Source organism: Mustela putorius, unplaced genomic scaffold (genome assembly GCF_011764305.1).
Source record: "Mustela putorius furo isolate JIRA1106 unplaced genomic scaffold, ASM1176430v1.1 tig00000174_pilon_pilon_pilon, whole genome shotgun sequence".
Classification (NCBI taxonomy): Eukaryota; Metazoa; Chordata; class Mammalia; order Carnivora; family Mustelidae; genus Mustela; species Mustela putorius.
Genome location: NW_025421304.1, coordinates 27,840,395 through 27,854,226, shown reverse-complemented (window position 1 = coordinate 27,854,226; position 13,832 = coordinate 27,840,395). Strand labels below are relative to the sequence as shown.

At 40.7% G+C, this 13,832-nt stretch overlaps 1 protein-coding gene across 3 annotated transcripts in view; it reads right to left on the bottom strand.

The window, feature by feature from the left end:
- Positions 1–318: 318 nt before the first annotated feature.
- The window catches only part of UTP4 (UTP4 small subunit processome component), a 36,218-nt gene continuing 22,704 nt past the window's right edge, over positions 319–13,832 (bottom strand). For all 3 annotated transcript variants that reach the window (XM_004744530.3, XM_045076225.1, XM_004744531.3), the window contains 7 exons: positions 11,764–11,886; positions 11,223–11,379; positions 8,173–8,279; positions 7,050–7,145; positions 3,812–3,997; positions 2,014–2,124; positions 319–520 (listed from right to left, as the gene is read on the bottom strand). In XM_004744530.3, coding sequence (XP_004744587.2) covers positions 404–520; positions 2,014–2,124; positions 3,812–3,997; positions 7,050–7,145; positions 8,173–8,279; positions 11,223–11,379; positions 11,764–11,886 — 897 coding nt within the window. In that variant the 3' untranslated portion in view covers positions 319–403. The remainder of the gene's footprint in view (positions 521–2,013; positions 2,125–3,811; positions 3,998–7,049; positions 7,146–8,172; positions 8,280–11,222; positions 11,380–11,763; positions 11,887–13,832) is intronic.

Genomic DNA, 13,832 nt, shown 5'->3' with positions numbered 1-13,832 from the left:
CCCCTGCCCTCAAGGGCAATGGTGGGAGGGTCCCACGCCTCTGCACTGGCCCCAGGCTGGAGGCTGCAGACAGTGAAGGTCATCAGCCCTCTGAAGCCTCAGGCTTGTGTTAGGGGAAGAGAAGATAAGTACCATCTTTTTTATTTTTTCCCTGAGACTGTGGTCTGAACAACAGGACCCTGAAAAAGCTGTATGAAATTTGTAGCTGCTTAGAACATTATCCCAACTACTGATACCTTGGAGTTTCTATTCACTGCAGTAGATGAAGTGAAATTACTGTCCATTATTTTGGAAGGTATCATTCATAATGACTAGTCCTAAAGAATAACTTTGTTTTATTATCATGATTTGTGAAAACAAACAGGGCAGACAGTTCAAGGAAGGACACAGACAGTGCCCTATTTTAAGTCCCAAATTTCTTCTTTTTGATGGGTGGTGGAAGCTGAGCGATGATGTCATCCAGGGGCCGTTCTACTGCCACCAGTGTTCTTTCATCCAAAAGATCCATGAAAAGCAGAGGCTGTAGAGAAATGATAATGACTCTACCAGGAGTTAGGCTCCAGAGCCAGTCCTAAACAGACTGACTAGAGCTAAATGGCCAGCTCAGTTCAAGGCTGAAGGGTTGAATCTCTGACAATCCTTCCTCCCCTAGGACTCAAAATGGTTGGTCAAACTGGGAGGTGTTTTGTTTCGTTTCGTTTTGTTTATTATATCTTATCTATCTATGTATCTGTCTATCTAAAGTAATCTTGGGGTGCCTGGGTGGCTGATTCAGTTGAGTATCTGACTCTATCTCAGGATGGTAAGTTCAGGCTCCATGCTGGGTGTGGAACTTACTTTATTTTTTAAAAGATTTTATTTATTTATTTGACAGAGACACAGTGAGAAAGGGAACACAAGCAGGGGAGGTGGTCAAGGGAGAAGCAGGCTCACCGCTGAGCAGGCAGCCCGATGTGGGGCTCAATCCCAGGACCCTGGTATCATAACCTGAGCCAAACGAAGGCAAACAACTGAACCACCCAGGTGACCTGGAGCTTACTTTAAAAAAACAAAAAAACTCTACACCAAATGTGGGGCTCAAACTCTCGACCTTGAAATCAGGACTCATATATATGCTCCAGTGACTGAGCCAGCCAGGTGCCCCAAGGTTAGGAACTTATCTTTCTTCTTCTTATTATTATTTTTTTAGTAATCTCTATACTCACTATGGGGCTCAAACTCACGATCTTGAGATCAAGAGTCATATACTCTTCCGACTGAGCCAGACAAGTGCCCCAAGGTTGGAAACTTTTAAATGAGTTCACTAATAAAAGACTTCAACAAGATTTTTCATGTTTTTCTATACAGAACATTTGTTCTCTAATTTCTTAGGAATCAGTGTTAACCAATGGCTTTGGAGCCTGAATTCTTGGCAAACAGCAAGTTACAAATGCATTAAGAAACTAATCATACTTAAATGATTTACAGATGTCCCTCTTTAAAAGAAAAAAAAAAAAATTCTTGCAGACCCCTGAGAAAATGTTTCAGGACATCCAAGGAACTCTAATCTGAAAAGCATCAATATGGAACTTCCAAGTTAGCACAAAGAGCTCTAGTATCATAAGCTTAACAAATATTTGTTTCATATACAGCGAAAAGCTTAGCCCAGAAAGGGAAGTCACAACAAATTCAATGACTTCCACTTGCTTCAAATTTATCTTATGGAACATGCTGCAATTGTAAGTCACATTTAAAGGCCAGCTTTAAGACAAAGACACCACTCAAGCTCCAACATAATCTCTCAATACCAATGTATTTCATTTTGGGTACATATGCTGTGCATGCCTCTAATACACTGAGGCAAGAATAATGAAATGCAAACATAAGGAACAGAAATCCTCAGAAAGGGACCTGTCTCCCAAACCAGGTTCTCTGAATATAAAATGAAAGTGCTCTTGTCTGCCTGTTGTGGAGCTTACTACATTTTGATAATATCCCAAGGAACCATCTAGAATATAATGCAAAATGTTTTACCTTATATATCTTAGAAATTTTAAAGGCATGGGCGGTACGCCTCCTGATAACATCTGATTCCTTCGTGGGAGGAAGTGGATTGTAGAGTAAGGTTTTGTCATTTGGAAGAGGCTAAAAAGACAAAGACATACTGTTTAAATCGTTATTTTTATTGGGCTTCTCCAGAACAAAGGACTACTGATTTTTCAAGCAAATACCACCTTTCAACCATCACATTAGACATGACTCTCTCTACTTCAGGAAGAGAGCCATGGCCACTTTTCCAGCTATACCGTCTGGCATATGCAGGAGCTTAGCCCATGCAGGCTCTGCTTTCTAGACTATTCCCCAACCAGATCACAGACAGGCCAAGTGACTAAAGTTCTCCCCAGGCAAAAACCGAAACCACCCCCACTGATCTCACTGACACCTCGAGAGATGGCCTCTGGCCAAGCAAGTGATATTTCATCTCTGACTTCCTTGGGAAATAGCTCTGCCCAGCATGCGGAAGTGATGGACTTATCTCCAATGCTTAACAAAAAAATATGGACGGCCCTGGGCTGAGTTACAGAGCAGCAAGCAAGTGGGAGGGGCCCTTCCTGTCTCACTCATCTTGCAGAAGGCACTTGTCAGCCAGCTCTGATTCCCACGCCCAGAGGACACAGGGCCTGCGAGATAAGTTCCAGTGACACATCATGCACACCACTTTGAGAGCCATCTGCTGCTCTCCCCTTGGTTCCTTCCACCCCCACCTTTACAGAAAGACCAAAACATTGTGTGTTGGTTGCAATCTAAGCCCAAGCACATTACAGGCATGGCCACAACAAATACTGCTCCTAAGAAACAAAGTACCTGCCCAGAGAAGACATGTAAATCTGGGTAAATCAAAACAGCAGCTGGCAGAGGCTAGAATCTAGAACTGAAAAAAATGCTCACATTCCACCTAAATCATAGCCACAAATAATGGAATTTTCCTGTCTGAACTTTTTTTCTTGTTTTTTAAAGATTTTATTTATTTATTTGACAGAGAGAGGGAGAGAGAGAGATCACAAGTAGGCAGAGAGGCAGGCAGAGAGAGAGGGAGAAGCAGGCTTCCCCTCGAGTGCAGAGCCCGATACGGGGCTCGATCCCCGGACCCCAAGACCATGACCCAAGCCTTAAGGCGGACGCTTAACTGACTAAGCCACCCAGGTACCTTTTCTTTTCTTTTTCTAAGATTTTATTTATTTATTTGAGAGAAAGCAACAGAGCAGGAGCTAGGGCGTGGGAGGGGAAACAGAAGTAGACTCCCTGCTGAGCCAAAAGCAGACACTTAACTGACTGAGTCACCCAGGCACCCCAGGCTGGACTTTTTTCAAGCCATTAAGGCCAACTCTTCAGGCTTACAGATACTGTTTCAGCATTTTCAGGCGAGGGGCAAAGTGGTCAAAACCTCAGCCTGTGTCCCCTTTGATAAACCCGTGTTATTCAGTCACCCCAAGGTGCAAAGGTGAAAATAATTCAGCCAAATTGATGGTATTCCCCATGAGTGTTACCTTTCCTACTCAAGTTTATGTGTTCACAGGCAAAGCAGAGAGATAATCAAATCAGCAAAAACCAGGACACAAAGGTCTGCCTATACCCTGGGAGCCTCAGGGGCCTGGGAATGAAAATGAGGAAACTGGCAAAACAAAAGTTCCTCTCCTCCAGATAATTGGTCAGGAAGTTTTATTCTGATTCTCTTTTCTCTTAACTCTTTGTACATGTTGATTTAGAACTTGAAAATTCCTAAGTACAGAAAAGTCAGTGTGAGCGCAGGTGGTAGTAGTGAGGAACTTACCAATGACTTGTCGATGATGCAGAACATGTAGGCATCATGAAGAAGGATGTGCATTGGTCTCTTGGGATGAAAACTGATGTGTGTGATGGGAGTATCCCTCTGGAGCCAGAGGTAATGAAACCCCTGCTTCTGGATGGTCCGGCTCCACTCTGTATACTGTTTGTCTGGGATACTGTACTCAAATACCTGAAGAAGGGTATGATACACAAGAAATGTAGGCTGGTACCCAGAAAAACTGGAAGAAATGCAGGCTTGTACCCAGAAAAACTCTCACCCCTAATCAGAAAATATCTGTACAAACTCTGACTGTATCATATTCAGCCTTATGCTTTCTACTTTTTCTTTTAAGTAAAAAAATTTCAAGGTAAATTACAGAATGTAAACAATGAAATTAACACAAAAGGTTTATGAAGTCACCCTGTCGTCTTGACATCTCTCTTCCCCAAGACAAGAGCAGTCTATGTCTTACATCTTTTCGATCTGAATATAATACAAGCTATTCTGCAAGTTTCATTTTTAACTTAGCATTTTATCATGGAGACTGACCCATGTCAGTATCAATAACTGTAGCTATATATCACTCCTGTCCCCTTAAAGAACACATAATAATCCATTCACATTTTGGATGTACCATGATTTACTTATCTAGCCTGTTTAATGGACACAAGTTATTTCCAATCTTTTACTGCTACATACAATGCTGCAATCATTATCTCTGTCTTTCTGTACCACTCAAAGCATACATCTACAGGAAGAACTTTGTTTTTTTCCTTCTTAAAGATTTACTTATTATTTTAGAGTTGGCAGGAAGAAAGAGGGAACACATGCGTGCACACACGAGCAGGAAGGGCACTGGGAAAGAGAACCCCAAGAAGATTCCACACTAAGCACAGAGTCCAACACAGGGTTCAATCCCACAACCCCAAGATCAGACATTTAACCAACTGTGCCACCCAGGCACCCCAGGAGGAACTCTTAAAATTGGAACTTTTGATTCAAAGAGCATGTGGATTTAATCTTTTTTAACGTATCTCAAGTGTCCTCTAAAGGGGTCATACGAATTTGTGCAGGGTACCAAGTGGTGTTTTCCTATATTTTCACAGCATTGAATATTATCAACTCTACAGATCTTTGCTAATGTAACAGGTACAAAAAAATTTCCCACCAGATGTCATGACTGAGGCACCTAAGGGCCAACAAAAGGCATCAGATGGACATTATGTGTGGCAAAGACAAGGCTGGAGCTTCACTAATCTTCCAGTTTCTGGTCAAGAACACATAACCAGCAAACCAAAATGAGGAATTTCATTTTCTGGATATAACATTTATAGGTCGGCACATGTGAGGGTTAAAACTGCTTATCAAAGCAGCAAGCATTATTTGCCCAGCAATCAATCTACTTAAATGTGCTTCTCAGATCACAATCTTTTCGACAGCTCAACGAGGAAGGTATTATGCAGATTTTACATATGAGGATATATAAGTATTTATCATTTCACACAACATGTACCATTTCACAATATCTGTAACTCAGATATTTTAAAGATCTTCTTGCAACTTGGTATGGAAAAAAGCACTAGGCTATGCTACTCATTTTGATAACCGTTACCTCTCTAACAGGTAACAGATTTCACTAGGGACTAATTTCCTTATCTGCAAAAGTGAAGGCAAATTACATAATCTTTTAGTCACTTCCAACCTCAAGATCTTATTCCATCCCATAGCCAGTCTAACACCTGGTCCATGTCATCTCTCTAGTCAAAAAACAATCAGTAAAATGAGTACTTCAGAATTCCTCCTCCTTCCACTATCTCCTTACTCTATAATCTCAGAGCTTCATTATTTCATTGTGTCCATCAAGCCAAAGGCTATTACTGCCCTATAATGTACTCAGGCTATACATGCAATCTTTACTTCACACAGGAGAAAACTATCTGTATATCATCCAATATTTTCAAACAAAAGCTCCTCCAAACACAGGCAGCAACCTCTTCAGACCTCAGCCACAGCAACTTCTTCCTAGGTAACATCGCCAAAGGCAAGAGAAGCAAGGGCAAAAATGAACTATTCAGACTTCATCAAGATCAAAAGCTTTTGCACAGCAAAGGAAACACTTAACAAAACCAAAAGACAACTGACAGAATGGGAGGAGATATTTGCAAACAACCTATCAGATAAAGGGCTAGTATCCAAAATCTATAAAGAGCTTATCAAACTCAACACCCAAAGAACAAATAATCCAATCATGAAATGGGCAGAGGACATGAACAGACATTTCTGCATAGACATCCAGATGGCCAACAGACACATGAAGAAGTGCTCCATATCACTCGGCATCAGGGAAATACAAATCAAAACCACAGTAAGATACCACCTCACGCCAGTCAGAATGGCTAAAATTAACAAGTCAGGAAATGACAGATGCTGGCGAGGATGCCGAGAAAGGAGAACCCTCCTACACGGTTGGTGGGAATGCAAGCTGTGCAGCCACTCTGGAAAACAACATGGAAGCTACTCAAAAAGATGAAAATAGAGGTACCTTATGACCCAGCAATTGCACTACTGGGTATTTACCCTAAAGATACAAAGGTAGTGATCCAAAGGGGCACGAGCACCTGAATGTTTATAGCAGCAGTGTCCACAATAGCCAAACTATGGAAAGAACCTAGATGTCCATCAACAGATGAATGGATAAAGAAGATGTGCGCACGTGCACGCGCGCACGCACACGCACACACACACACACACAGGAATACTATGCAGCCATCAAAAGAAATGAAATCTTGCCATATGTGATGACCTGGATGGAACCAGAGGGTATTATGCTTAGCGAAATAAGTCAATCAGAGAAAGACAACTATCATATGATCTCTCTGATATGAGGAAGTGGTGATGCAACATGGGGGCTTAAGTGGGTAGGAGAAGAATCAATGAAACAAGATGGGATTGGGAGGGAGACAAGGCATAAGTGACTCTTAATCTCACAAAACAAACTGAGGGTGACCGGGGGGAGGGGAATAGGAAGAGGGTGGTGGGGTTATGGACACTGGTAAGGGTATGTGATATGGTGAGTGCTGTGAAGTGTGTAAACCTGGTGATTCACAAACCTGTATCCCTGCGGCTAATAATACATCATATGTTTATTTAAAAAAAAAAAAGCTCCTCTAAAACTGTCATTATCTTAGCTTCTTAGTTACTATCCTAAAAAAAGGAATTAGAAAGCACTGGACTCTCTTACCTGCTGGTCAGAATGAGCAATGACAAGGTTGTTGGTATTGGGAGCGATGGCCAAAGCAGTCACAGGGAAATTATAGGAAGGTACTGTGCAGTGAAGCTGGGAACAAATAACAGACACAAAAGACAACTCTATACCTTCCCTCAGGAAAGACTGGATGGTCTAGGTCTGTTGTTTTTAAGTAGCGTTCCTTAGAACTCAAAGAGTTCTGTGGAAGTTCCTAAAAACATCAGGTAGTACCCCCAAACAATAAACTTTAATTAAAAAGAAAAACATGTTTAACTGCTTACAAAACTGACAGCATTTGCAGAAAAGTTCAGAGTAAAGCTTGTGCTACTATCTCTACATCTGTATGAATTGCTCATAAATATGTCATTAATCAAGGAATCGACAGCTCTACAGTTTAAAAGAAACCAATGCTTAGTCATGGACATTTATATATAGTTCCAAGACATGTGCACCACTACACAGGGACACTCTTAAATGCCAGGCAAGGCTCAAAGAGCAGTGCATGCTTCTGCCACAATGTCATAAAGATTAAGTTATGCAGTTAATAAGCAAATGCATTAAATGTTGCAGTTTGGTGTTGTTCTATAAATGCTTGATGCTTATTTCAAGTTTTGGGTACTTGTATGGTTTTCATAATGAAGATGAAAATTTGTAAAGATCATTAGTAATCCAGTGTGTGAAGAACAAGATCATTACTAATTAGTGAAAAATATTTGCCTATTCCTCTGTCAAACCTCTGTTTAATTTAAAAATACCTTGAGATTACAAGGCAAACGTTTAAAGGAAATTGTTACTATCTGCAACTATTCATCTGGGTAAATTAGAATTTTCCTCCCCACAATACAGAAATAACCTGGATGTGAGGTCATCACTCATAAATCCTTAATTTCACATTTCCATAGGATACTTTCACAGTTCTCACTGACTGATTTTAATGTTGTAGATTACAGTTTTGGGGCTCCCGACAAATAAAACGGGAAATATTCTTAGTTTGAAAAACAACAACAACAACAACAAAACCACCTCAGTAATTTTCCAGGTCATACCAATCTGCCTTGAGTCTTGTAACTGAAGGGTTAACTTGCTCCTGTTTCCTACTACTTAAACCTATGCTCACCTTTAGATGTTTTATGTTGTACACATGGACTCCAGCACTGGTACCTGATGAAGCTAGCCAATTCCCATCAGGACTGACAGCCAAAAGACACATGGACTCCACCGTCCCTGCGCAGAGAGAATAAGTTAAGTTTCTGCATTCAGTGTCCACAGCCAGCCTTGGCCTGATTGCAAAAGCCAGCAATCACAACTAGATAATCTGAAAGTTCTGCAAGTTATAGATGTAAGTTTACTATTCATTTCTACATTCATTAGCCATCCTTCATGTACAGAGGAGCTAGAGATAAGCCTGAAGGCATCACTTGCTCAAGCCTGACTACTATAGGAATGGAGAATCAAGGTAGCAGCTACCTAAGTCTGTATTTTAGTTGTTTCAAACTCCTTTTCCTATCAAATGCTTTTTGCTTGTTTAAGATTTATTTATTTGAGAAAATACAAGCTAAAGTGCAGAGTCAGGGTTGGGGGGTGGTGAAAGGGAGAAAGCAGTCTTAAGCAGACTCTGCGCTGACCATGGAGCCTGACACGGGGCTCAATTCCACAACCCTAAGACCACGATCTTGAACCAAAAACAAGGGTCAGACACTCAAATAACTGTATCACCCAGGTGTCCCCTACAAATGATTTTTATTATTTATTTTTTAAATCTTATTTTCTATATATGTAACATATATATTAATGATTTTATATTTAAAAATTTTATTTATTTATTTGACAGACACAGATCACAAGTAGGCAGAGAGGCAGAGCAGGCTCCCCATGGTGCAGATCCCGATGTGGGACTCAATCCCAGGATCCTGAGATCATGACCTGAGCCGAAGACAGAGGCTTAACCCACTGAGCCACCCAAAAGCCCCTACCAAATGGTTTTTAATCAAAGTTAAACAAACAGCAAGTTTAACAGGCCTGAAGCACATACTTAATTTACTGGGTAGCTGCTGTACATGTGGGCCATCTTTGTCAATAAGGGATTTTTTTTTTTTTAATTCATGTATTTATTTGACAAAGAGAGAGAGACACAGAGATAGTGAGAGAGAGAACACAAGCAGGGGTAGTGGGAGAGAGAGAAGCAGGCTTCCCACTGAGCAGGGAGCCCAATGTGGGGCTCGATCCCAGGCCTGGGATCATGACCTGAGTTGAAGGCAGACACTTAACGACTGACCAACCAAGGTGCCTCCGTCATCAAGGGATCTTAAATCTATCTGGCAAAATGAAGACTCATGTGGTTAAAAATGAAACAGCAAGGCTACATGCCAAAATAAGTGTTGCACACAATGAAAAGGCTTTCTTTATAAGAAGACATATGACAGGTGCTGAAGGATGGGAGAGGTGAGCAGAAAAGGATAGAGAACAACATGAGCTAAGTGAAAAGAACTGGAAAACACAGGTTTGGGGGCTGTGAAGAAACCAGCCTGACTATAAGACAACAAGAGATGAGAAAAGAAGAACAAATAAAGTGGTATCTATAATGCAAAGCCTAAGTTTAAACGGTGCTAAATGCAAAATACAGAGTCTACATTTTTTTAATAAAATCATATACAGATAATCAATACACACTGTCACTTATTTTATCTAACTCTTTACCTGTGGGTTTCTTTTCATATATGCTTCTGGAGCAGCTCAGAACCCTGAGAGTTTAAGTTGAAAGAGCTGAATTTCTAGGCTGATGGAGTCTAAATGACAGTGAAGGTGCTACAATCCAGGCCAAGGGAAGAGCAAAAAGGCCCATGGGAAGTACTGGGTACCAAGTTCTCAATCATGAACTCAGCAACAGCTATACACAGTTACTTACTCATGCATACTCATGCTCTCAAATAATGTTGAGAAATTCAATCATGAACTTTGTAAGTAATGCAACTGCGTGTATAAGTTCAACTTTCATAAAAACAACCAGGGCTGTGGTGTGGTTGGGCGGGTGTGAGGGGGTGGGCGTGCCTGGGTGGCTCAAGCAGAATGCCTGGGTGGCTCAAGCAGAATAAGCATCTTTCTGCTCGGGTCAAGATCTCAGAGCCAGCTGTATCTGGCTCCGTATTCAGCCCAGAGTCAGTCTGTCCCTCTCCCTCCTTGTACTCTGGTTGTCTCTTGTAAATAAATAAATAAATCTAAAAAACAAAAACAAAAAAACCACCACCAGGGAGCCTGCTTCCTCCTCTCTCTCTGCCTGCCTACTTGTGATCTCTGTCAAATAAATAAATACAATCTTAAAATAATAATGATAATGATAATAATAATAATAATAAGGGGCGCCTGGGTGGCTCAGTGGGTTAAGCATCTCCTTTAGGCTCAGGTCATGGTCCCAGGGTCCTGGGATAGAGCCCTGCATTGGGCTGCTTGTTCAGCATGAAACCTGCTTCTCCCTCATCCTCTGCCTGCCACTCCTCCTGCTTGTGCAAATAATAAAATCTTAAAAAAAAATAAAAACAACCAACAGGAAAATTAACATGTTCAAAGAAATACCTATTTACAGGGGCGCCTAGGTGGCTCAGTGGGTTAAAGCCTCTGCCTTCGGCTCAGGTCATGATCTCAGGACCCTGGGATCGAGCCCCGCATCGGGCTCTCTGCTCTGTAGGGAGCCTGCTTCCTCCTCTCTCTCTCTCTCTGCCTCTCTGCCTACTTGTGATCTCTGTCTGTCAAGTAAATAAATAAATAAAATCTTTAAAAAAAAAAAAAAATAGAAATACCTATTTACAAACATGTATCAGAAGTACACAAAAATATTAATGGTAATTATTTCTGGGTGCCAGGATTACAGATGATTTTAACTTTCTCCTTGCCCTGCTAACAAAACTCTGAGAAGGGTGATGAAACTTCTGGCCCCAAATAAGGAATCAAAAACCCAGTGAGAAAAGAGTAGGTGTAAAGAACATTTCAGATCTCATCAAGCGTTTTTACTTGCCAGATATCTCCTCCTACTTTAAATTACAAACATGTGAGTATTTGCAGGGTGGAGAAGAGCATTAGGGAAATCCAACAATGAATGAGGTTTAAAAGGAAAAAAAAAAGATACATCAGAGTCTGACAACTCTCTCCATTGGCCAGTTACCAAGTTCCCACCTGACTGAGGCTGGAAAGTATGCAGGTGCTTGAAGCTTCCTTCCAAGAGCCGAATGACATGTAGAGACCCTTGATTTGATGCCACAAAGAGTTTTGTTGAATCTTCAGAAAACAAAATCTGAAGGGCAGAGCGAAGGAACGCTGGCATTTTGGAAACCTTGGGGTAAACAGGTAATAAAAAACCAGTGAGAAAAGTGACACCTAGAACCCATCAAAAATAACCATAGCCAGGCTTATGAGGCAGTAATGCTTCCTGTATCTAAGGAAGTCAACTGACCAAGGGCCTAGAACAATGATGTGCTACTGTAACGTATCTATCCCTGCCCCCCACTTCATCTCTTTACTGCCACTTTCTGGCACTTCCCTATACCTCCAAAAATATAATTAATTCAAAATGGAAATAAAAGACTGTTTTATAACAGCTGCCTCCAAGTAGTTTTTCACTGAGCAAAGAGTCATACCCAGTATCTTCCACTTCACACAAAAATCACATACTTGTGAAATTTCTTAATGTTCAACCAGACACTGGGTTATCACTTACCCTTTGGAGACTTATGTTGTCATGTTCATAATTCAACCGATAAAGAAAAAACCGAGAAGTTGTAGAATAGGCTATCCAACTTCCACAAGGAGAGATACAGCTGCAAATAATGTTCTCAGGACCCTGGGAATGTTAGGTATCAGGATGAATAACCAGGAAAACTTCACATGATAAGGTTCACTATAACATGAATCCTCAAGCTACTGCCACTGTGGACATAATCACAAATAGCTACACATAATCCCGACACTCATATGCTATCACTACAATTATTTCAGAAGTACAGCACCTAAATGGTGTGGCTTGATTTCCAAAACCAAGAACAAAGGTCTATGAATACTATGAACTATCTCAGCCCTTCGTGTATTTTTTTTTTTTTAAGATTTTATTTATTTATTTGACAGAGAGAGATCATAAGTAGGCAGAGAGGCAGGCAGAGAGAGAGAGGAGGAAGCAGGCTCCCCGCTGAGCAGAGAGCCCGATGTGGGACTTGACCCCAGGACCCTGAGATCATGACCCGAGCCAAAGGCAGAGGCTTAACCCACTGAGCCACCCAGGCGCCCCCCTTCATGTATTTTAAAGATAGCTTCATTCTAAAGCCTAACTTTAGAAACCTGAGAAGAAAAGCACTTAATGTGGTAAAGTTTTGCAGGGCACGTGACTTGGAAAACTCATTTTCTGGGTTTTGTTTGTTTGTTTTGTCTATGACACCTGCCTTACCTATCTCTAAGAAACAGTAAACAAAAAAAAAATCTGCAAAACCAAGGAACAGTTTAATGTAACATTTATGTAATTTAAAAAACTCACAAAATATCTAAATATATGTACCTACGTACAGACACACACACACACTCTCTGTCACGCAGAAAAAGATCTGGAAGGAGATATAGTGGATCGATTAACAATAATTATTCTAGGAGAGCAGACTAAAATTAAAGAGGAGGTCAGGAACATAAACTATAAATATTGTTTGAATTCTTTCCAGTAAGACTGTATTCACAAATATTTGTGTAATTAAAATAAAGACATTTAGGAGCGTCTGGTTGGCTCAGGCAGAAGAGCACATGACTCCTGACCTCAAGGTTGTGAGGTCAAGCCTCAGAGTGGGTGCAGAAATTACTAAAAAGGGTAAAACCTGGAAAAATAAATAAAATGGGGCACCGGAGTGGCATAGTCAGTTAAGCATCTCCCTTTGGCTTAGGTTGTGTTCCCAGGGTCCTGGGATGGAGTCCCACATCAGTCTCTGCTCTGTTTCTCCCTCCCCCTCTGCACCTTCCTCTGCTCCTGCTCTCACTCAAATAAATAAATAACGTCTTAAAAAAAAAAAAAAGACAATTAAAAGGAAGTTATAGAGCAGTGTGCATATTAATTTTCATCACTGTAGAAATAAAGGATATAACCATATATACACGGGTGGAAAATTTTTTCTGGAAGGGTATACAAGAAACTATTGGCAGTGATTATCTATGAAGAGTGGGACTGGGATTTGGCACAAGGAGGTGGCTCCTTTTTCACTGCATAGTTTTATACCATTTTTGAAATTATTTAAAATTTTTTTTCTAGAGAGTGCATGCAGGAGGTGCAGAGCAGGAGGGAAGTGAGAGAATCTTTTTCTTTTAATTAATTTTTTATTTTTTATAAACATATATTTTTATCCCCAGGGGTACAGGTCTGTGAATCACCAGGTTTACACACTTTACAGCACTCACCATAGCACATACCCTCCCCAATGTCCATACAGAGAAAGAATCTTAAGCAGGCTTCACTTTCACCACAAAACTTGACATGGAGCCCTGATCTCACAACCCTAACATCATGACCCAAGCCGAAATCAACGGACTGAGCTGCCTGTACCATTTTAATTTTACAAACTATACAAATATTTACATATTAATGCCAAAAGAAATAACACAACTTCCTGTATTCACTCATCCAATAAATTCTGAATGCCTAACTTCGGAAACCCAGTCCTGTTCACACAGTACTTCATTCAAATCATTTAAGATTTTACAGTTTATAATATCAACCAAGTAACCCTCAAAATGCAGAATAAGAGAAATGTTCTGGAC